A 22,223-nucleotide genomic window follows, 5' to 3' on the forward strand; every position below is an offset into this window, starting at 1 on the left:
TCAAATTCAACAATATAGCTATCACATAAAATTTTCTCTTCATGATCCACATGCATGCAAAGTTGATACTCTTCAGAAATAGTGGGATTATCATAAAATAAAGTCATGACCTCTCCGAACCCACTTTTGTCAAAAACTTTATAAGATTGAACATTATCCAAATATGTGGGATCTAAAGTTGACACTCTTCCAAACCCACTTTCAGTATTATTGCAAACATTATTATCAATCTCATATTCATCATGGGGCTTAAATGATTTTTCAAGATCGTAAGAAGAATCACCCCAATCATGATCATTGCAAGAAGTAGTGGACATAGCAAAACTAGCATCCCCAAGCTTAGGGTTTTGCATACTATTAGCACAATTGACATTAACAGAATTTAAAATAATATCATTGCAATCATGCTTTTCATTCAAGGAGCTATCGTGAATCACTTCATAAATTTCTTCTTTCAACACTTCATCACAATTTTCAGATTCATGAATTTCAAGCAAAACCTCATCAAGATAATCTAGTGCACTCAACTCACTAGCAATTGGTTCTTCATAATTGGATCTTTTAAAAAGATTAACAAGGGGATGAGGATCCATAACAATAGTTTTTTAGCAAGCGAAGATGCAAGCAAATAGCAGGCACATGGCAACACAAGCAAACATAAGATCGAATGGAAGAAGGGCGAAGAAAAGGGGCAAATCTTTGTGAAGTGGGGAAGAGGAAAACGAGAGGCGAATGGAAAATAATGTAATGTGAGGGAGAAGAGTTTATGATGGGTACTTAGTATGTCTTGACTTGGCATAGATCTCCCCGGCAACGGCGCCAGAAATCCTTCTTGCTACCTCTTGAGCGTGCGTTGGTTTTCCCTTGAAGAGGAAAGGGTGATGCAGCAAAGTATCGTAAGTATTTCCCTCAGTTTTTGAGAACCAAGGTATCAATCCAGGAGCAGACAACGCACAAGTCACCTAGTACCTGCACAAACAATCAAGAACCTTGCAACCAACGCGATAAAGGGGTTGTCAATCCCTTCACGACCACTCGCAAAAGTGAGATCTAATAAAGATAGTACAGTAAATATTTTTGGTATTTTTGTTGTATAGATTGGAAAGTAAAGATTGCAAAATAGTAAACGAGATGCGATGTAAATAAAAGAGATGCAATATAATAGGAAAGTGACCCGGGGGCCATAGGTTTCACTAGTGGCTTCGCTCAAGATAAAATGTATTACGGTGGGTGAACAAATTACTGTCGGGTAATTGATAGAAGAGCGCATAGTTATGAAGTTATCTAAGGCAATGATCATGAATATAGGCATCACGTCCGTGTCAAGTAGACCGAAACGATTCTGCATCTACTACTATTACTCCACACATCGACCGCTATCCAGCATGCATCTAGAGTATTACGTTCATAAGAACAGAGTAACGCATTAGGCAAGATGACATGATGTAGAGGGATAAACTCAAGCAATATGATATAAACCCCATTTTTTATCCTTGATGGCAACAATACAATACGTGCCTTGCTGCCCCTACTGTCACCAGGAAAGGACACCGCAAGATTGAACCCAAAGCTAAGCACTTCTCTCATTGCAAGAAAGATCAATCTAGTAGGCCAAACTAAACCGATAATTCGAAGAGACTTGCAAAGATATCAAATCATGCATATAAGAATTCAGAGGAGAACCAAATAATATTCATAGATAATCAAGTTCATAAATCCACAATTCATTGGATCTCAGCAAACACACCGCAAAAGAGTATTACATCAAATAGATCTCCAAGAATGTCGAGGAGAACTTTGTATTGAGGATCAAAGAAAAGAGAAGAAGCCATCTAGCTAATAACTATGGACCCGAAGGTCTGTGGTAAAATACTCAGGCTTCATCCGAGAGGCTATGGTGTTGATGTAGAAGCCCTCTGTGATCAATTCCCCCTCCGGCAGATCGCCAGAAAAGGCCCCAAGATGGGATCTCACGGGTACAGAAGGTTGCGGCGGTGGAAAAGTGGTTTCGTGGACCCCCTTGATGTTTTTAGGGTATAAGGGTATATATAGGCGAAAGAAGTACGTGCGTGGAGCTACGAGGGGCCCACGAGGGTGGGGGGCACGCCTACCCCCCCCCCCCCCCGAGCGCGCCCTCCTGCCTCGTGGCCGCCTCGTGGCGTTCCAGACTTCAACTCCAAGTCTTCTGGTTTGCTTTTGGTCCAAGGAAGATCATCGCGAAGGTTTCATTCCATTTGGATTCCGTTTGATATTCCTTTTCTGCGAAACACTAAAATAGGCAAAAAAACAGAAACTGGCATTGGGCCTCCGGTTAATAGGTTAGTCCCAAAAATAATATAAAAGAGCATATTAAAGCCCATTAAACATCCAAAACAGATAATATAATAGCATGGAATAATCAAAAATTATAGATACGTTGGAGACGTATCACGCTGCGGTGGCTTCAGGAGCGCCGTCTTGGTGCTGCGTCATCTCGATTGGCTGTGTGTCGCCGCACGGCAGGTCCTTGGCCTGGCGCTCCTCCCGGACGGCCACCAGCGCTGCGCTGGCTGAGTGAGGCATGGCGGCCAGGTAGAGCACCAGGGGCTCGAGAGGACGTGGCGCCACCATCACTTGCGGGCTGGTGAGGTATCTCTTGAGGTCTTGGAACGCCGCCTCGGCCTCCGGAGTCCACTCAAATCGGCCCTTCTTCATCATCTTGAAGAACGGGAGGGCGCGCTCCCCCAGTTGGAGATGAAGCGCCCCAGCGAGGTCACGCAGCCCGCCAGATTTTGCATTTCCTTGAGAGTCTGCGGCAGGCTCATCTCTTCTATCGCTTTGACCTTCTCTGGGTTCGCCTCGATTCCCCAGTGCGACACGAGGAAGCCCAACAACTTACCTGAGGGGACACCGAACACACATTTCTCCGGATTGAGCCGCAGGTCCACCTTACGTAGGCTGGCGAAGGTCTCCTCCAGATCCTGGATGAGGGTCCTTGCCTACCGAGATTTTACTACAATGTCGTCGACATAGGCCTCTGCGTTCCTCCCGAGCTGCCGGCCTAGAGCGATGTGCATCAGCCGCTGGAAGTTCGCCCTCGCGTTACGCAGGCCGAACGGCATGCAGGTGTAGCAGTACACCCTACACGGGGTTAAGAAGGCCGTCTTCTCTACGTCCTGCACCGCCATCTTGATCTGGTGGTACCCTGAGAAAGCATCTAGGAAACATAGCAAGTCGCACTCGACGGTGGAGTCAACGATATGATCAACGCGCGGAAGTGGGAATGGGTCTTGAGGGCAGGCCTTGTTGAGGTTGGTGAAGTTGACGCACATGCGTTCCTTCCCTCCTTTCTTGGGCACGACGACCTGGTTCGCCAGCCACTCCGGGTACCGAACCTCGCGGATGACATCTGCTTCTTGCAGCTTGCGGGTCTCCTGGAAAATGAAGTACTGCTTCTCTATGGACTATCGTCACGCCTTCTGCTTCATCGGGCGCACATTTGGGCACACCCTTAGGTGATGCTCGATTACCCCCCTCGGGCCCCCAACCAGCTGCTGGGGCTCCCTGGCGAATACCTCCTTATTCGTGCGCAGGAAATTCACCAATGCCGCTTCTTGGTCCGGGGCAAGGTCGGCACCTATGGTGAAGGTGGCTCCTGAGGCCCCGTCCTCGTCGACCGGCACCTGCTTCGTCTTGGCCCGATCTTGAGAGAACAATCGCTTCTTCTTCGCCGGCGCAGCCCCCTGGGCCCCAGGTGCTGCTTCGCCTGCGGGGTGCGATGCCGCCGCGGCCCTGAAGGCGAGCTTGAGGGCCGTCAGGGCCTCCTTGGTCTCCAGCCACAGTGAGGACGTCGCTGCTCCCTGGCATCTTCATGAGGTTGTAGGCGGGATGAGTTGCCGCCATAAATTTAACCAGGGCTGGGTACCCGAGGATGGCGTTGTACGGAAGGCCGATGCGAGTGATGTCGAAATCGATAAGCTCGGTGCGGTAGTTGTCGCGGGTGCCGAAGGTGACAGGGAGGCGGATCTGTCCTAGGGGGCTGGTGGAACCATTGCCTACCCAGGAGAAGGGCTTGGTGGGACGGAGCCGGCCGTGCGGTACGTGGAGCAAGCCGAAAGCTTCCACAGAGAGCACGTTGAGGTCAGCTCCGCCATCGATGAGGGTCTTGGTAACCACTACGTTGCAGATGGTGGGTGTGCAGAGCATTGGGAGCGTGCCCGAGCCTGCGGTGGTCGCCGGATGGTCCTCCGAGTCGAAGGTGAGGTCGACCTTGGGTGCCGCCCATCCCGGAGGAGCCCCCTACTGCACACGGGCAGCACCCATTTGGCGGAGGAACTGCTTGACGTGGCGATCCGTGGGCGGCGCCTGCGAACCACCAAGGAGGGCTGCAACGGCGAGGGGCGCCGGTCCTGCGAAGCGCGCGACGAAGAGATCGCGCAGCTTCTCCCAGGAGGCCACAGAGGATCCCGACAAGTTGAGCAGCCAGACGTGCGGCACGCCGGCGAGGGCCATGGGGAGCCAGTTGGCCATGAAACATGGCTACTACCTTAAGCGGAGACCCTATGTGTGATCAGGTGCTTGGAGGAAAGCCATGGAACAGCTACACCCAACGGACAAGACGGCGAGGACACCAAGTACAAGGACCAAGAGAAGAAGCCGCCTGAAGCTGACAGCCACCGGACGACCGGTACTCGTCGGACGTCCGACGCCTGTGAGCTCTAGCCAGCCAGCCGAGTCCTAGCCTGCGCACGCTCCAGTGGCTGGACAACCGACACCGATCGGACGTCCGACATGCTCCATCCCCCGGACGGCCGAGCCCTCTAGACGACCGACACCACCATCACAGAACCAAAACGCCAGAAGTATGGAGACCACCAGACGACCGACGCCCCAGACGTTCGACGCCGGCCGAAAATCCGACGCCAACCATCCCGAGCCAAACCGTCGGAATTCCGACAAGTACTGGACGTTTGGACCCTCGCGAGCCACCGGACGACCAGTAGCCGTCGGACATCCGACGCCTGTGTGTTGACAGCATGTTGGGCCGAGGCCCATGTACCCCTTCGTCCACTTAGGATGCGTTTGTTTAAAGGGACGTGCTAGGGTGGCTATGGCATCCATATCCAGCAGGATAAGGATAGCCATAATTTCAGTTTGGTTGATGGATGAGGTTAGCCTATGTTTTGTTTGGTTTGAAGGTTGAATCTTGGTTGAGGATAGCCTCTTTTTTGGGGTCAGAAGATGTAGTAGTCCCTGACTTCCCTGTCGCCTTTGACCCGAGGTGCTGCAGCACAAAAAATCAACAAAAAATGATCAGCAGGTTGGATAGAAAATCAATGGAGAAAGCACACATCAGTACATATGGCCGCCACAGTACACGCAGCAAGTTTGGCCGCACAGCTAGCAAGGCCGGCGTAGCACGCACAGCAAGCAGCGCCAAGCAGCTAGCACGGCTGGTGTAGCGCGCGCAGCACCTGCTCACAGGGCACACAACATGCGCACCTGCCGGACAGATGCAGGGCCGGTGCAGCACGCGCAGTACCCGCGCATGGGGAGCACAGCCGGCGCACCGGACGGAGAGAAGCAGGGCCAGCGCCCCCATCCGTAGGGCTCCGGCGGCCGCGCGCGACACTGACCTGTGTTGGCCGCCGCCGCCATGGCCTCTGCTGACAAAGGAGGAGAGAAAGCAAAGGAAGGAGAGAGTCATGCCGCTCCGCACTCACCGTCGTCCCCGGGCTTCAATCTGCCGGTGCCGCTGCGTGCTCACCGTCATCGTCGAGCTTCGATCTGCCGCCGCCGTTGCAACGGAGAGAAGAGAGATCCGAGATGCAAAGGGCCAAAGGGGAAAAGAGATAGACAGTGCGGCGAAAAATGTTTCGCGGGCTGCCTTCGCGCCCCCTGAGCGCGGCGGGATGCCCACATTCGCGAGATTCTCGCGGACACGCGTAGCCGTGTTTTGGGCGAATATTCGAAGCATCTGGCCAACGCTATCCCAACTCGCCCGTGATCCTAACGACTGTCATCCAGGTAAAAAATGGCTATCCCTGTCCCACGGAGGGATAGTCCAGCATCCAAACGCATCCTTATACTATATATACTCCTCCTCCTCTAGGATTAGCATAGTGATAGCTTATTTAAGAGATAGAGCTTTGCTCATCCATCCGGATCTACTTCATCGAGAAAGACCGCGGCCTCTACGGAGAAGATCCATCTTGGAATCAAGACCCCTAACGGGAAGACCCTCAAGACCTCCTCACGGAGAAGAACTTGCTACTTATATCATCCTTTGTTGATCGTGCATCGTGTATCTCTTTGTGTTTCGAGGATCTAGCACATGTGTAATCGAATCTTGTGTAGTTTGAGTTATACCTCTCATTTTCCCCTTGTGTTTCCCCTCATGTTCTTCATAGGATCTGCTCCAATCGTGAAAGATCGGCCCTAGGGTTTCCACCCTACATCACCTTGCCTTTTCGATCATCGTGGTTGTTTGTGCTAGCCTTCTTTAGGCAACCTTGTTTAACTTATGTCTGTACTCAGATATTGTTGCTTTCGTTGACTCTTTTGTATTCGAGCTGATGTATTCGAGCCCGCTGGCTTGTAATATAAAGCTTGTATTATTTTTGTGTCTAGAGTTGTGTTGTAATATCTTCCCGCGAGTCTCTGATCTTGATCATACACATTTGCGTGTATGATTGAATCGGGGGCGTCACACCTTCTCCCCCTCCGGTGACCATTTAAAAAACTGGGAGTTGCTGCGACCGATGTGACCATTGCCAGATAACTCACTACTGATTGCCACGAGTAAAGTGTGGATATTAAACGCATTGGCCGGGATGCAGGGAGCAGGTTAGAGATATGATCATATGCTCATTTGCCGCATATGGTCACTTCACTCGGACATTGTACATGGCAAGGACATTCCTCTTCCTGAAACTACAGTGGAGTATCTTTAGAGCTATATTAATTCATTGGCTCACGCGAGGTTGTATACAAATGAAGATATTATTAAAGGAAAGTTGCCTCTGTTGAACATTGGTCCTGTGATAGGTGTCAAGAGGACCGAACCTAATTCTTCATGGCCGCCACCGCTGGCAGACCGTGTAGCCTTCTCAGTGGACGGTTCTTTCTCGGCTGACGACGGTATGGTGGGGCCCGACATGATTCTTCGAAGGCCAGATGAAAGTGTGATATTTGCAGCTTATTGATTTTTGTTCAACTGCAACATTGCCTTGGAAGCAGAAATTCATGCACTGATGCAAGGAATGCCTTTGGCGTTGTAGCACACTGATGACCCAGTTATTGTCCAGTCAGATTCTTCGGAGGCTTTCATGACACTTGTCGGGGAGAGCTTGTGAAGCTTAGCTTACAGTCACCTGGTTGCTGAAATGAAGTTCTTGATGGTATCAAGAGAGTTTATTCTTATGAAGCTTAAGCGTGTTTAAAATAGGGTAGCAGTTCGATTGGCGTACAGTCTCATAAAATATGATACTGATTTATGGTTACATAGAGGACCACAGGGTATCGAGGAGTTTATGTCTCTCGATTGTAACCCTAATATCTTCGAGTAAATTTTTTTCGACCTGCAGACAAAATATAAGATAATAAAATAAAACTCTTTTTTGAAATAAAATAATAAAATAAAGCTCATTTTTGAAATAAAATAATAAAATAAAGCTCCGAGTCAGAAGAAAATGTGTGTGTGGGTAGCAGCGCTTCAACCGCATGGCTGCACGGGTGGATGTATTTGCCGGTTTAAGAGTTCCGCATCCAGCTCCCTTCCCTCGCTCCTCCGTCTCTGCCGCTGCCGTATAAATAGGCAGGGGGCGTTTTCTTAAAAAAGCGCCCGAAACGCCGCTACCTTGTACTATTTCTTAGATCTCCGTTCCATCCCACACACGCCCGCCCACGACACAAGAGAGTGGTGGTGAGGAGAGAGGAGGAGGAGGACGGGAGCAATCATAGCTAGCGCCACCCCGCTTCCTTCCTTTATTTAGCCAGCCTCGCCTCCGCATTTCCCTGCCACCTCCAACCATCCCCCCATCTAGCCATCCCTCGCTCCCGCCGTCCAACCGGGATCGTTCCAAGGTATGCATCTCTCGTCGATTCTCGGGCTGCCAAGGTTTAGTTTCCTTGTGATTTGATCCCACTAGAGTGTGTGGCTCCGGCCGGCGTGTCATATTTCGGGTGGGATTAAAGGTCCCCACTACGTTTCGGGGTTGGGATTTTGGTTTGTTTCATCCACCGATCGTCAGGAATGTGGGTTAAATGTGAGCGGTCGGCCAACGTCTGATATAGGTCAGTTGTCGTCGATGATCTGGTTGGCCGAGCCCATCGGACATTGATCACTGCGTCTCCGATCGCCTACATATTTCAATGCGATTCCCACACATGGTCGTTGGTTCTGCGCATGCATGCCTAGGCTCAGGTCTTCTCATCAGACTTGCAGTTTTTGGTCCGAGCAAGAAATCCTACAGTCCCTGCCTCGTGATTTGTCATGGCTGCTCTTCTCTTATTTACTACACTATTGATTCCTTTCTCCCAGCTGCTAATATCGTTCGAATCTTATTAATTTCATTCAAATCCATGTTTATCTAGGATATAGAGTAACTATAGTTCTCCTTTTTCTATATGCGCTAACTATAGTGTTTCTCTGGTTCCTTTTTCAGTATACAAGTTCCAGGTGTTGTGCAGTGGAGTCCCCTTTAAGGTTGCTTCTAAATGTCAAGTACAAAACAGATACTTGATCCTGCATTTCAAGGAGCTGGCCAGAAACCGTATCCTTTTGATTTCTTCAAATAGGCCCTGTTGCTTTGCTTTCGCCCAATACTTCCCTTGTCTCTTTATGTTGCATGCCCCTTAACAACACTACAGTGGGACAGAAATATGGCGGATTGAAGATTTTAAGCCAGTTCCTTTGCCAAAGTCAGATTATGGTAAATTCTACTGTGGAGATTCATATATTGTTCTGCAGGTGATTGTTTCTTCTTTCAGAGGAATCTTTCTGAATTCCTATTTCTTCTCACCAAGAATACCCTTTTTAATACTACTGGTTTTCATCTTTCTGCTAGACGACTTGTAACAGGGGCGGTGCTTACCTCTCTGACATTCACTTCTGGATTGGGAAAGATTCTAGTCAAGTACATCTTCTATAATACCACAACCTTTTCTGTACCGAGCACAATGGCATTTCCCTCTAGCTCAGTCCTCATCCTCACTTGATATCTTGTTATACAGGATGAAGCTGGCACTTCAGCAATCAAGACAGTTGAACTTGATTCCATGCTTGGGGGTCGTGCAGTCCAGCACAGGGAACCCCAAGGCTATGAATCTGATAAGTTCCTATCATACTTCAAGCCATGCATTATACCCATGGAGGGAGGTTTTGCTTCTGGGTTTAGAAAGCCAGAGGAGGACAAATTTGAAACACGGCTGTATATTTGCAAAGGAAAGAGAGCTATCAGAGTTAAAGAGGTGTAATACATTTCCTTTCTTCCGGTGCTTTCAGAAATACATATCAAGAACTAATCCTCCAGTGTCTTGTTTATTCAGGTTCCATTTGCTCGTTCCTCACTAAACCACGACGATGTCTTTATCTTGGATACTGAAAAGAAAATATATCAATTCAATGGTGCTAACTCCAATATTCAAGAAAGAGCCAAAGCACTGGAAGTGATCCAACATTTAAAGGACAAGTACCATGAAGGAGTTTGTGATGTTGCAATTGTTGGTGAGATGGCCAACATTTTAACTAAATACTTGTGACATAGTGAAGCAAGTAAACACATTTACTTAAGTTGCTTTTTATAATAGATGATGGAAAATTGCAAGCAGAATCAGATTCCGGTGAATTCTGGGTCGTTTTTGGTGGTTTTGCACCAATAGGGAAGAAAGCTCTAAGTGATGATGATGTTATTCTTGAAACTACACCAACAAAGCTTTACAGGTAGCTCTACAAGGATTTTTTTTTGAAATAATTGTAAAAGGATTGCAACATCAAACTAACCAACAATTAGGTACTCATCAATTTTGAACTTATGCAATGTTATAGTGAATTACATATTTGTACCTACAAAAGGCAGTTACACCTATTGGAGAGTCAGAAGTGGGGGCTGTGAGATGTGACTCAGTAGGTTGAGAAGATGGAGACTTCGTACCTCTCTTCGTAAAATAGAAACTTCACATATAGAAGTTTATGGTTAAAGAGTGTAGACATTGAAATAGCTCGACGCTATGCTGAAACTAAAATCCTTTGGACGGTGTTTGGATATCTCTCATTACCATTTCTTAGATTAGCCTGCTCTTTCTATAGGTTTCTGCAATTTCCTGTTAGTCAAGTAATATCTACTGAATGGGCAGCAGACTTCTAGTTGACCCGTAAAGTTTATTACTCCTTCTGTCCCATAATATAAGATGTTATTACAACCAATATGCGAGGGAGTACTATATATGGAGTATATCGGTTGTAATAACATCTTATATTATGGGATGGAGGGAGTACTATATATGTAGGTCTGCGTGCCCCATTGTACGCTAGATTTATTTTACAAGTTTTCAGTCTCAACTTTGTATTCATTCCTTGAACTGTCTTCAGTCTTTACACATGTCAACTGTTATGTTTGCAGTGTCAATAATGGTAAACTGACGTTAGAAGATACCGTTTTGACAAAATCAATTCTTGAGAACACTAAATGCTTTTTACTTGACTGCGGGTCCGAGTTATATGTATGGGTTGGTCGAGTAACACAAGTGGATGATAGAAAAGCTGCAAGTGTGGCGGTTGAGGTAAACGCACAAGACATCCTTTTGAGCTTCTTATCTTGTTCAAATAAGTCATCCTATCTATATCTTTGATTTGCAGGAATTCATTGTTAAGCAAAATAGGCCAAAGACAACAAGAGTAACTCAAGTAATTCAAGGTTATGAGGACCATACGTTCAAGTCCAAATTTGATTCGTGGCCTGTAACTAACGCGGCAGGAGCCAGCGGGGAGGATGGCCGAGGAAAAGTTGCAGGTAATTTATTTTTTATTGTACATTGGGATATTAAAAAGTTCCTCTTTTGATTGGTGTTGAGAATACTTTGTTCTCCTCTAGCGCTGTTGAAGAAAAAAGGTGATGTTAAGGGAGCCTCAAAAAACAGCCCTGCAGTAAATGAGGAAATTCCTCCTTTGCTAGAAGGCGGTGGAAAGCTTGAGGTTTTGCTTATCATGCATCATAATTTACGTGTTATTTTAATAACCACAACTGGAAACAGGAAAGTGCCATAAAAACATTATGCACATATTTCAGGTATGGTGTGTTGATGGCAGTGCTAAGACTGCTCTTCCGAAGGAAGATCTTGGAAAATTTCATAGCGGGGATTGTTATATTGTTCTCTACACATATCATTCGGGTGACAAAAGAGAAGAATTCTATCTAACTTACTGGATTGGGAAGAATAGTATACTGGTAACTGGGTTTTCACCTTTCTCAAATGTTTTATATACAGCACCTTACTATTGTTATATTTGCTTTCTCGTCTTTTTTTTTTTGAAATTGCACCATATTTTTGTGACTTTTCTTACTTTGCGTGTGATCACCACATCATTGTGATGATAAATTTGATTTTATGTATTGCACGTTTTCTTCTTGACCTTTCTGTTATTTTTAATGAATTCTTATTCTTCTCAGCACAGTTAGTTATTTCTTTGTCATGTTTGTTATTAATCCCCACCCCACCACAAAACTGTGAACTTACTCTGTGATTTATTTCTGACAGGAAGATCAGCATACGGCTCTTCAAATAACTAATACAATTTGGAATTCAATGAAAGGAAGACCTATTCTGGTACTGTATTTATGTCGTGACAATTTGCACAATATATCCAGAAAGGAGTTTGACATGTCTTGTATTTGGTATTGCAGGGTCGTATTTATGAAGGGAAGGAGCCTCCACAGTTTATTGCTCTTTTCCAGCCCATGGTTATCCTTAAGGTATGGTCTCTGCTTCCTACCTTACTCAAGTAATGTATACTGATTGGGTTCATAATAACTTAATAAGTGCTATCCTGTGAGGAGCAAACTATGGACTGGTAGTTCTAAAAAAACTATGGATTGATCTGTATAGCTGAAGATATTTACATTGTCAAGTACTCCCTCTGTAAACTTTTATAAGGCTTTTTAGATCACTAAAGTATGATCTAAAAAATCCTATAAAAGTTTACAGAGGAAGTATAAACTAAGGTTATTACTAAAATCATGCAGGGTGGAATCAGCTGCGGGTACAAGAATTCTGTACAAGAGAAGGGCTTGCCAGATGAAACATATCCTGGCACTGGTGTCGCTCTTGTTAGAATTAATGGAACGTCAATTCATAACAATAAAACACTTCAAGTCGATGCGGTATGGTCTACCTCTACCTGTGCTTATTTGATTCCAAATGATAATATTTCTTGGAAGTATGAAACTGTATTTAATGCTTATTTTTATGTTGTTAAGATGACATATCATAATAATGACTAAGAATTTAGTTAGCTTCTGAGATTCTTTTTACTCAAATGTAGTTTCATGACTTGGCATAAATGATTCATAATAGAGTATCTTAATGGTAAACAGTGAAAAATTCATAGAATGGTGGTATACCCGTGCTGTTACGAAGCAATGCTGTGAAGTAAATATAGTAGGTTAACCTGTGATTGCGCATCCATCATTTGTGCATCTGTGCGTTAAAATTTTGGCGAGTTTTTGTACACAATCATCGTGACTTACGTGCCATTTTATAGTTAATGTGATTGCTTATGAAAAAATGGATTTTACTTCATAATCATTTGAAATGGATATTAGGGAAAACCAGTGGAAAAAACCAGAGATGGGAGTGGGAAAAAAATCAAAATTGGGAGGAGGGAGGGCTGACCATACGTGGGGGTTTGGACGAAGGAAAGAAGAGCGAAACGTCAACCTTATGTTCTTTCTAAATAGTGGAGACAGAGATTGGACTGATTTTCTGATAATAAAACTCTGTCGCCCACATTCTTGTTCTTCAGAATGACCTTTTAGCTTACTTTGCTCATTAAAAACTTACAAACATCCAGCGTCATTCTCGTTTACATATTGACCACTAACCTTAGGTAGTACGAATCAAACATTTGCTACCTTTAATTAACTCGTCAGTAACAATTTTATAGGTGTCAACATCCTTGAGTTCCACGAATTGTTTTGTCCTGCAATCTGGAAATTCAATGTTTATATGGATTGGCAACACAAGTTCTTATGAACAACAACAGTGGGCTGCAAAAATTGCTGAGTTCTTGAAGGTATGAAAAAAGATACCACCTTGTTATTTCCCTTCTGTCTTTTGTAGTTAGTGCAATTTCATGTATACAAAAAAAAAAGATAAACTGTGCTCCTATTGATAACTTGTGAATCTGTGAAAGTGAAGCTGATGTTACATTTTCTCATTCTCATTGTTCGTTCTCATGAAATATCTTTCTAGGCCTTAGATCAAATGAGATGACATCTGTTGAGTTGTATATAGTTGTGTTTGTGTGTGGCCATGAGTCCCATATACCCTTGTAAGGTCGGTATGTATGTGACTTGTACTATGATCCTTATGATATAAATGAGACATGTATTACAATGCAAAAAAAGCAAGGGTGAGGACTAGACACCCCCCCCCCCCCCCCCCCCCCCCCATGTGCTGTTGGAAACTTCTGCGGAACTTACGGTGAACTGGAGAGGAAAAAATCATCCTGAATTTTGATTTGGACTAATCTACTACTACCTCCGTTCACTTTTATAAGGCCTTGAAGGCATTTCAGACAGTGTGCAAAGCAATCTATTTTTCACTTGTCTGAAACGACTTACAAAAGTGAACGGAGGGAGTAGAAGAATGATAATCTCAAGATAAAATTTAACAATGTATCAATACCAGTCTTATTTTCACCAACTTTATCTAAGGGTAGTTCATGTTTAACAACTTTACCATATTCGAGCTGTAAGCGGCCAAATATGAGCAAATTTGTATGGAAATAGCAAAGTGCTCTTAGCTACATTTTTCTTCATTTTATTTTAAGTGCCTTTTCATGAAATTTTCTGATATTAAAACCAAACCACTATGCATAACAGATGCACCAGTTGCACATGTGACACTGAAGTTACAAACAACTGGAAAGGCTACACAAAATCTGTCTGATTGGAGGGAACTTGTTTCTACCTAATAAATTGCATGAATGCAATGCAATATTTGAATTAAGATGGTTGTTTACAGTTCCTGTTGTAAATTTTGTACTCCCTCCGATCCATATTACTTGTCGTTCAAACGGATGTATCTAGACGTATTTCAGTGCTAGATACATCCATTTGAGCGACAAGTAATATGGATCGGAGTGAGTAGTACTTTACAAAACACTGACCTCCATGAGTAAAACATTAGAGAATATGAAATAATATTAACAGGATTGCTGTCACAGATAAGGCCCCGTTTGGAACGCAGGATTTTTGTAGGAAACAGTTGCATCCTACAGAAGGAAACAGGGCAAATCCCTGCTTCCAAACGCGACTGACTTGGTTGTCAAGCCCCTCGAATATCCTGTTCTTACTACAGAACGTTTGATATTTCCATCAATTTCCAGCTACTTATTGCTAACTATAATTATGTGATGTGATGTGTTCCAAACCACAGCCTGGCGTTGCTGTCAAACATTGCAAGGAGGGAACCGAGAGCTCTTCTTTCTGGTCTGCTCTAGGTGGAAAACAGGATTACTCAAATAAAAATGCCACACAAGATGTTGTTAGAGAACCCCATCTCTACACATTCTCATTTAGGAATGGTCAGTTCTATTCTGAACTTAAATCCATATTTTTTTGTCTTATTGCTACTACTTTGGGAGTTTATATTCTTTAAGTACCCTAATCATCTTCTGTTGTGTTGTTTTCATTGTTCATGTCGCGCCACGTACCAGGCAAGCTGGAGGTTTGTCATCTTATTCTTTGAAGCCTAAATTTTGTATGCTCCAGCACTTCAGGATTGCAAATTTTGAAGAAGCTTCTTTATCTGTAGGTAACTGAAGTTTACAATTTTTCACAAGATGATCTGTTGACCGAAGATGTGATGGTACTTGACACACACGCCGAAGTCTTTGTCTGGATGGGTCAGTGTGTGGACACAAAAGAGAAACAAATGGCATTTGAAATTGGCGAGGTATAATATGAAGTATTATCTTTGTTGTTTTCATCTGTATTAGTACCATTCAACGTAGATAAATAACCACTTTTCCGCAGAAATACATAGAACATGCGGTGACCTTCGAAGGTCTTGCTTCTGACGTGCCTCTCTATAAAGTCAGTGAAGGAAATGAACCTTGCTTCTTTAGGACATACTTCTCCTGGGATAGCACAAGATCTCTGGTATGCCATTCTTATTTACCAATTGCATCTTACTTTTCTTTTCTCTCACTTCTAACTCTCTTCTATTTATCACCATTTATATGGGGTAGCAGATATTTTGAACGGTTTACTTCAGAGGCATTGCTACTCTCCTCTCAAAAACCTGCCTCCTTAGCACACTACTTGTGCTCATCTACCGCTAAGTCTACAACTCTCTGCACCAGCGACGCCTTGCCGTCAAATACTCTGGTGTTCTTTTACCCAAAAAGGCTTTCATCCCGCTTTATATATAAAGCAACGATCAACAACAACCCGGTACAACGCATGCCACCACAACACACGCACGCACCCAAGGCTGGATACATAGGTGCTGATCACAGCAACACCACCCCTAGCACTACAAGAGCAACCGGGGGCTCAATCGGGAACACGCCACCGCAAAGACGAACCATGGGCTTCAAGGCGGCGCCTTCAGGAAGGATACGACACTGGAGCGCCGCCACCGCCCGATTCGAGGATCAGAGTTTCCCCTGGAGCAGCACGACGGGCAGTGAGAGCCACGACGACGCCTTCAAGAAGGGAACGAGCTTCGCCGCCGTAGGTCTGTTCGAAGATAGAACAGGTTTTCACCCCGGCCAACACTCACCGCCACCGAACGCTACACCCCGCCTACCACGCCGCCCACACGGCCATGGCCACCGGGCAGCACCAAGCCACGGGCTCTGCCCAAAAGCACAACACTACCACCACCAGGGCCGCCGCCCTGGCATCCAAGACCTTGACACCACCTCACCCGAGATCCGCCACTACCCTAGCCAAAGAGACGAGCGGAAAGGACCCGCCTTTCACACCCCTGGGCAGCTCCCAGCGCCGAGACCCAATAGGCTGGCCAAAGCTATCCTCCATCGACTCATCCTGCAGCACCGGGCACGAGACGAGCTCGGTCCTACGGCACCGTGTGCGAAACGAGGTCGGTCTTGCTGCACCGTGCGCGAGACGAGCTCGGTCCTGCTACACCGTGCGCGGGACGAGGTCGGTAATGCCGCACCGGGCGCGAGACAAGCGATGGACAGCAGCTGGGAGAAGGACAACCCTTCGACGAAAGTAGTGTCCGGACGACGAGGAGAGGGGTCGAAGGCCGACACAGGGCGCCTACAAGCGAGCCGACGCTAGAACAAGCCAACCGCCGCCGCAACCAACCTGCCACCTCGCGAGCCGCTCGCCGACAGGCCGACGCCGGAGAAGACCGGCCGCCGCCGTGGAACGGCCCGGACCATCGCCATGAGCCACCACCACTCCGTGGCAGACCACATCCACACCGGGACCCCGAGGGCCAGCCCCGAGCCACCCGCCGGCGGCCATGGGCCAGATCCGAGCTGATCTGGCCGACCACCACCGCCACCAGCAGCAGCAGTAGGCGTGCCGCCTTGGTCCACGGCCATCACCACGACCCCACCAGGCCGCAGCCTACCCCCGCGCCGCCCGACGCCCACACGCACGCCAGACCAGATCGGATCTGGACGGGGCCGCCGCCACCAAGTGCGCACCACCGCCGCCATACGCACACCGCCCCCGCCAGGTGCGTGCCGGCCCGCCCCCGCCCGATCTGGCCTGAGCGCCCGATCCGAATCCGCCGCAGCCGCTGCACCACAAATGTCCGGCCAGCTGCCGCTGCGACGCCACTAGGCGCCCTCGCTGTCGATCCGGATCAACGCCGCCGCGCCGCTGGCCCCCGCCGTAGGCCAGCGCCCCCGGACGAGCGGCCGACCCGCGCCAGCCATGATTCTCGCGCGGAGGGGAGACGAAGGCCCCGCTGCCGCCCTTGCCAGCCGGGCTTTGCCAGTTGGGCGGCGGCAGGGGAGGAGGACAGAGGGAGGAGGTGAGGAGCGGCGGCGATTAGGGTTCCCCCAGGCGCTCGCCTGGGGAGCGCCGTGGGAGGGAGAGGGGAGAGAGTCCTGGCGTTCCTTTCTAACCAAAGATTGTGGAATCCCACTATTATGATAGAAGTCAATTCTCTCACCTTAGTCCGAATCTGTTGCTTATCGAGCACCACCGTTCTCTCGCTGATGTTCATTTTTGGAGTTAAGCTTTGAAGTCTGAAGCTACGGAGGAAAAAAGCCCAGAAATGTCTGGCAAACAGCACTGCACCATGAGATGGTCGATGAACTCCGCAGCCTGATTGCAAAGCAGGCAGTAGGGTGGGTGTTGCATTCCCCGTCAGGCGAGCCGATCAGCTGTCTAACGTGGATCTCTAATCACAAGGCATGTGAAGAACTGTTCCTTGGGAGGGGCAGCATTCTTCAATAGGGCACTAGCACAGTCCGCTTCCTCTGTACCGAAGAAAAAAGCTTTGGTAGGCCGAGCTGGTTGTGTATTTCACGGATGCCGTCAGTCTCCAAGTGAAACTGTCCTCCACATCTCTCAGCGGCGGTGTCATCTGCATAAGCCGCCATAGCTCCATGAATTCAACGATCGCATCTAAGGTGAGGGTCCCTTTGATATCGTTAATCAACTTGCCCTCTGCTAGAGCATCCGCCACTGATCTTCGTTCACCACCTTAGCCTTCACCAATGGATATAAATTTGGTGCGATGTCGTGAGCAGTGCGTCCCTCAATCCACCTATCATGCCAAAAGCTCACCGTATCATCTCTGCTAATCGTGCACTTGGTCGCTGCAAGAAAGAGTCGTATGGTCTCCTCGGAGATAGAGGGTGATAGCCTGGACCAAGCCCTGATTGGCCTAGTTTTCTGAAGCCAGAGCCAGCGAATCTGCAAAGCCTTATTGAGATAATTAAGTCGATGAATGCCAATGGTTTGCAAATCTGCTCCCAAGCAACCAGGCAATGACCTCCCTTTGCCTCCTTGGTGCCCCTCCAGAAAAAATTATGGCAGAGCTCGGTGATGGTCTTGAAAATCCATGGAGCGAGCTCAAGGGAAAGCATATCGTAAATCGTGATCGCAGTGAGCACAAATTTGGTCCACAGGAGGTGCAGTACCTTATTCAATGTGAGCGATGTGAAGAATCTAGGAAATTAATCTACAGGAACTTATGAATCTTGGGAAGTAACTGCAGTTGGTGTACACACTTTGTTTTCACTAATTTGGCCCAATATTGCTTAATACAAGCCACTAAGGGACTTGGGAGGTTAGACATAATTCTGCTCAGACATCAAAATCAAGAATAATTGGACGAACTGTAAACATGGATATCTTTGTCCATATAAAGAAATTGTGCACAGTGGCGACAATATGATAGCTGGTGGAAGAAAACAGAAACGTTTGGGAATACAAATTTGAATTTGATGTAAAATAAGATGATTTTTTTCCGTGGTTGATGAGCTGATCCCACAGCCTAATCTCAAGAAAAAAAGTGCCATGAGCATTACATGTACGTAACATGTTTTTTTCCTTGAAAGTTATCGGTGCTTGTATTCTTTAATTCAAAACCTAAATATTTATTTTAGAGCAAAGGCTGTTATGGCTGAGCTTTGTATTGAAAACCTTAAAGTCATAAGTTTTTGCTGGGGCTGTGAGCTTGCAGGTAAAGTATATTACTCCGCTATTTCACTACAACTATCCCTAGCCCACCACATACACATCAAAGAAATAATTTAATATAAGAAAAAGTTTGTAAAAAATAACTATGAATGGCATACGTAAATTGCGGAAGCTTACTACATCCTTGGTTATCTCAATGGACATTTATTTGAAAATGGAGAAGCCCAAGGTTGTGGACAATCTAGTGAAATGGAGGAAATATGAAAAACATTGCCTACTAGCTATACCAGACCACCTACTTTAGCAGTTACTACATGAGCTTAAAAGAATCAAGCAAAACCACCACCATTACCAAAGATTGCTTGGGAGAATAGTTAACAAGGTTGAGAACCAATTGATAAGTTCCTAAAGAAGTCAAATATGTGTTTTTAACCGACACTACTTGAGATCATCCTACAGCCGGTGTCGTATTTGTTCGGAGCGGCCAAATAGACTCTCTATCTCGAGAAGTCGCTTTGGAGGTACAAGAATTATCCAGACTTTATCATGGTTCCATGCAATATTTTCTTCTCTTATCAAGTCCGCTGGCATTCCTGTTCTGGTGCTGTCCAAAATATATATCTCTGGGAGCTGGATGATTTAGATTTTAGGGGTTTACATTCACAACTTTCTAAACTAACCCAATCAATTCTATACCTGTAAGTTTAAGTTAACCCTGAAAATCAAGTAGGAGGATTGTTGAAGTGATTCTATATCTGTAAGTTAAGTTAACCCTGAAAACTCAGTAGGAGGATTGTTGAAGTGATAGAACAACCCTATACCCTTTTCACTGTTCTTTTTTCTTTCTTCTATCTCGCCTCCATAATTATATCGCTGTGGTAAATGCCAGCATTGCTATTTCTCCTTGATTTCTTACACTGGCCTATGCTATCACATTTGGTCGTACCACTTTTGTTTCTCACACTTGTTTTAGGATGTTTTATAATAAACTTCGCCCTTGAAACAGATTCACGGGAATTCATTTCAGAAGAAACTTTCACTTATGTTTGGAATGCGTTCAGAGGTAAGTTACATTTTTTTTTCTCTTGAAGTATTTGCTCTATTGTTTATGGAAAAGATACTTGGAAATGTAAAGCCAATTTCAGTTTGGTAAAGTAGTTAATAATTGCTTGCAGAGCGGGCCTAAGGGCTCAGGTGATGGTGGACCAACTCAAAGGGCATCAGCACTGGCCGCACTTTCATCCGCTTTTAATCCATCTTCCCAGGATAAACAGGTAATTTAAGCATTTCTTAGCCAACTATTATTAACTAATTAATAAAATTCACATCTGACAAGTCAACTAATGTTGTGATCTTCTTTAGTCTACTGATAGGCCTCAAAGCTCTGGTGATGGTGGACCTACTCAGCGTGCTTCGGCATTGGCTGCATTATCATCTGCACTCAATACGTCAGGGAAACCCAAAAGCCCACAATCACAATCTCGTGCAGGTCAAGGGTCTCAGAGAGCAGCTGCTGTTTCAGCACTGTCTAATGTTTTAGCTGCCGAAAGTCCCCGCATTGGTAGGCAGAGATTTGTGTTTAGGTTATTGTTTCTTCTTCATCTTGATTGATACCAAATACTGTATGTATTAACAACTTGAGCTGATTAACAGATGCAGAGGGTGAAGCAGCGGGGTCCTCAGAATTTGAGATGGTGGATGAGGGGGAGCGAACTGAGCCTGACGTATCACGGGAAGAGACTGCCAACGAAAATGGTGGTGAAACAGTCTTCAGCTATGACCGTCTGATATCAAAGTCTACTGACCCTGTCCGCGGAATAGATTACAAGCGCAGAGAGGTTTGTCATTTCCATTGCCTTTTTTCTAATGATAATAAAGTCAGCCATAGAAATCTATAATCTGCCGGATTTCAAATGCTTATTCCACTATATATGCTTTTGCAGACATATTTATCGGACAGTGAATTCCAGACTGTGTTTGGTATGAGCAAGGAGGAGTTCTACAAGCAGCCAAGGTGGAAGCAAGAACAGCAGAAAAGAAAAGCGGATCTTTTCTGAAGCATAGCCTTCTCCGTCCGGCTGCATCCTAGTTTTCTCTTCCATGAACAAGCCCATGCATGCCCAGCAGTCTTTTCATGTTCCAGACGCGAGACTACCTGCTCCTGGTTTATGTGCTGATTTGATTTCCCCAAGTTTTATAGGCTACAGTATTATTTATATTATTTCTACATGATCTGCGTTACGCAACTCTAAGGGTCGTCCTTACATCAATTACTCTGAGCTTCTTCTCGTGGTTATTCTTCGTCGATGCACATTGTGTACGCTGTTTCCATGCTCAAATTTGTAACAAGGGCCGCTCTTGGCGTAGTTTCGTTTCTGATGGTCACGCTATGTTGGCACTGAGATGTATGACACAAATTCATATCCAGATTTCTGCTTTACTTTTGTTTTCTTTTGACAAAATATACTTCTGCCTTTTAGACTTTTATTTTTTGTGTGTCACTACTTGGAAATTGGTCGTTGTCGAGTGTTGTTATCTTTGCCGAGAGTCAAACCGCGGGGGCTCGAAAAAAAAACAATGTAGGCCGAGTATGGTTCTTGGTAATGACTCGGCATCGGCTTATACTAACCATGATGAGTTTCTTGCTGGCCGAACTTGGCAAAGTTTGTGCCATGTGGCAACAACAGCGGTTGTTGTGTACTTCATGGTGGGCCGAGTTTGCCGAGCTCCCGCATTACTGCCAAATTTTTCGAGCTCCCGCGTTACCATACTTGGCATAGTTTTCGTAAGACGTTCTTTTCTTTCCACCACGTGGACTGTTTTGCCAAGTTGCCGACCGTAGGCACTCGTCAGCTGATCTGGCCTAAATTATTTCTTATACATACTGATCCGCCGCCGCCTCCTCCTCACTGTCATTGTGCCACCCACACCCCGACAACTTCTCCTCCGGCCGTCTCCCCAGACCGCTCCTCTCCTCCTGGCGGCGCACTCCAGCCGAATCCCGTGCGCAACCCAGACAACCTCCTCCATACCGACTTTCACCCACCAACGGCTGACAACAAACCGAGGTGATGAGCTCGATCTCTTGAGCCACATATACACTTCACCATTTTTTTATTTAGATAAAAAAATGAAATGTTTAGTGGTTAATTTGTTTATAGTTAGTAATTGTTATAACATTATTAGTTGCTAGCTATTTAGGTTAATATGGATTGGATGATATGAATGTTGTAGTGCATGTGGATTGCCAGTCATTTTCATTAGTTCGGGCTTTTGGTTGTGTTGGCTTAACATGGTCGGTGCCTAAGGCCTTGAGTTATTGGCTATTGCAATTTATCAAAAAAACTCTTGTTCCCCCTTTGTGTCCATGTATAGGTCGGGGTG

At 46.0% G+C, this 22,223-nt stretch overlaps 1 protein-coding gene across 1 annotated transcript; it reads left to right on the forward strand.

The window, feature by feature from the left end:
- Positions 1-7,803: 7,803 nt before the first annotated feature.
- Positions 7,804-21,279, forward strand: LOC109760548 (villin-2). The gene is made up of 24 exons (XM_020319358.4): positions 7,804-8,064; positions 8,646-8,753; positions 8,851-8,950; positions 9,048-9,116; positions 9,214-9,450; positions 9,529-9,706; positions 9,790-9,922; positions 10,602-10,761; positions 10,838-10,991; positions 11,073-11,173; positions 11,268-11,426; positions 11,737-11,805; positions 11,883-11,951; positions 12,222-12,359; positions 13,142-13,270; positions 14,638-14,785; positions 14,918-14,928; positions 15,016-15,156; positions 15,237-15,362; positions 19,846-19,902; positions 20,015-20,113; positions 20,202-20,400; positions 20,493-20,677; positions 20,783-21,279. Exons 2-24 carry the CDS (start codon positions 8,698-8,700, stop codon positions 20,894-20,896), a joined length of 2,832 nt encoding a protein of 943 aa, XP_020174947.1. The 5' UTR covers positions 7,804-8,064; positions 8,646-8,697; the 3' UTR covers positions 20,897-21,279.
- Positions 21,280-22,223: the final 944 nt, after the last annotated feature.

The sequence above is a fragment of the Aegilops tauschii genome, chromosome 4 (assembly GCF_002575655.3).
Source record: "Aegilops tauschii subsp. strangulata cultivar AL8/78 chromosome 4, Aet v6.0, whole genome shotgun sequence".
Lineage (NCBI taxonomy): Eukaryota > Viridiplantae > Streptophyta > Magnoliopsida > Poales > Poaceae > Aegilops > Aegilops tauschii.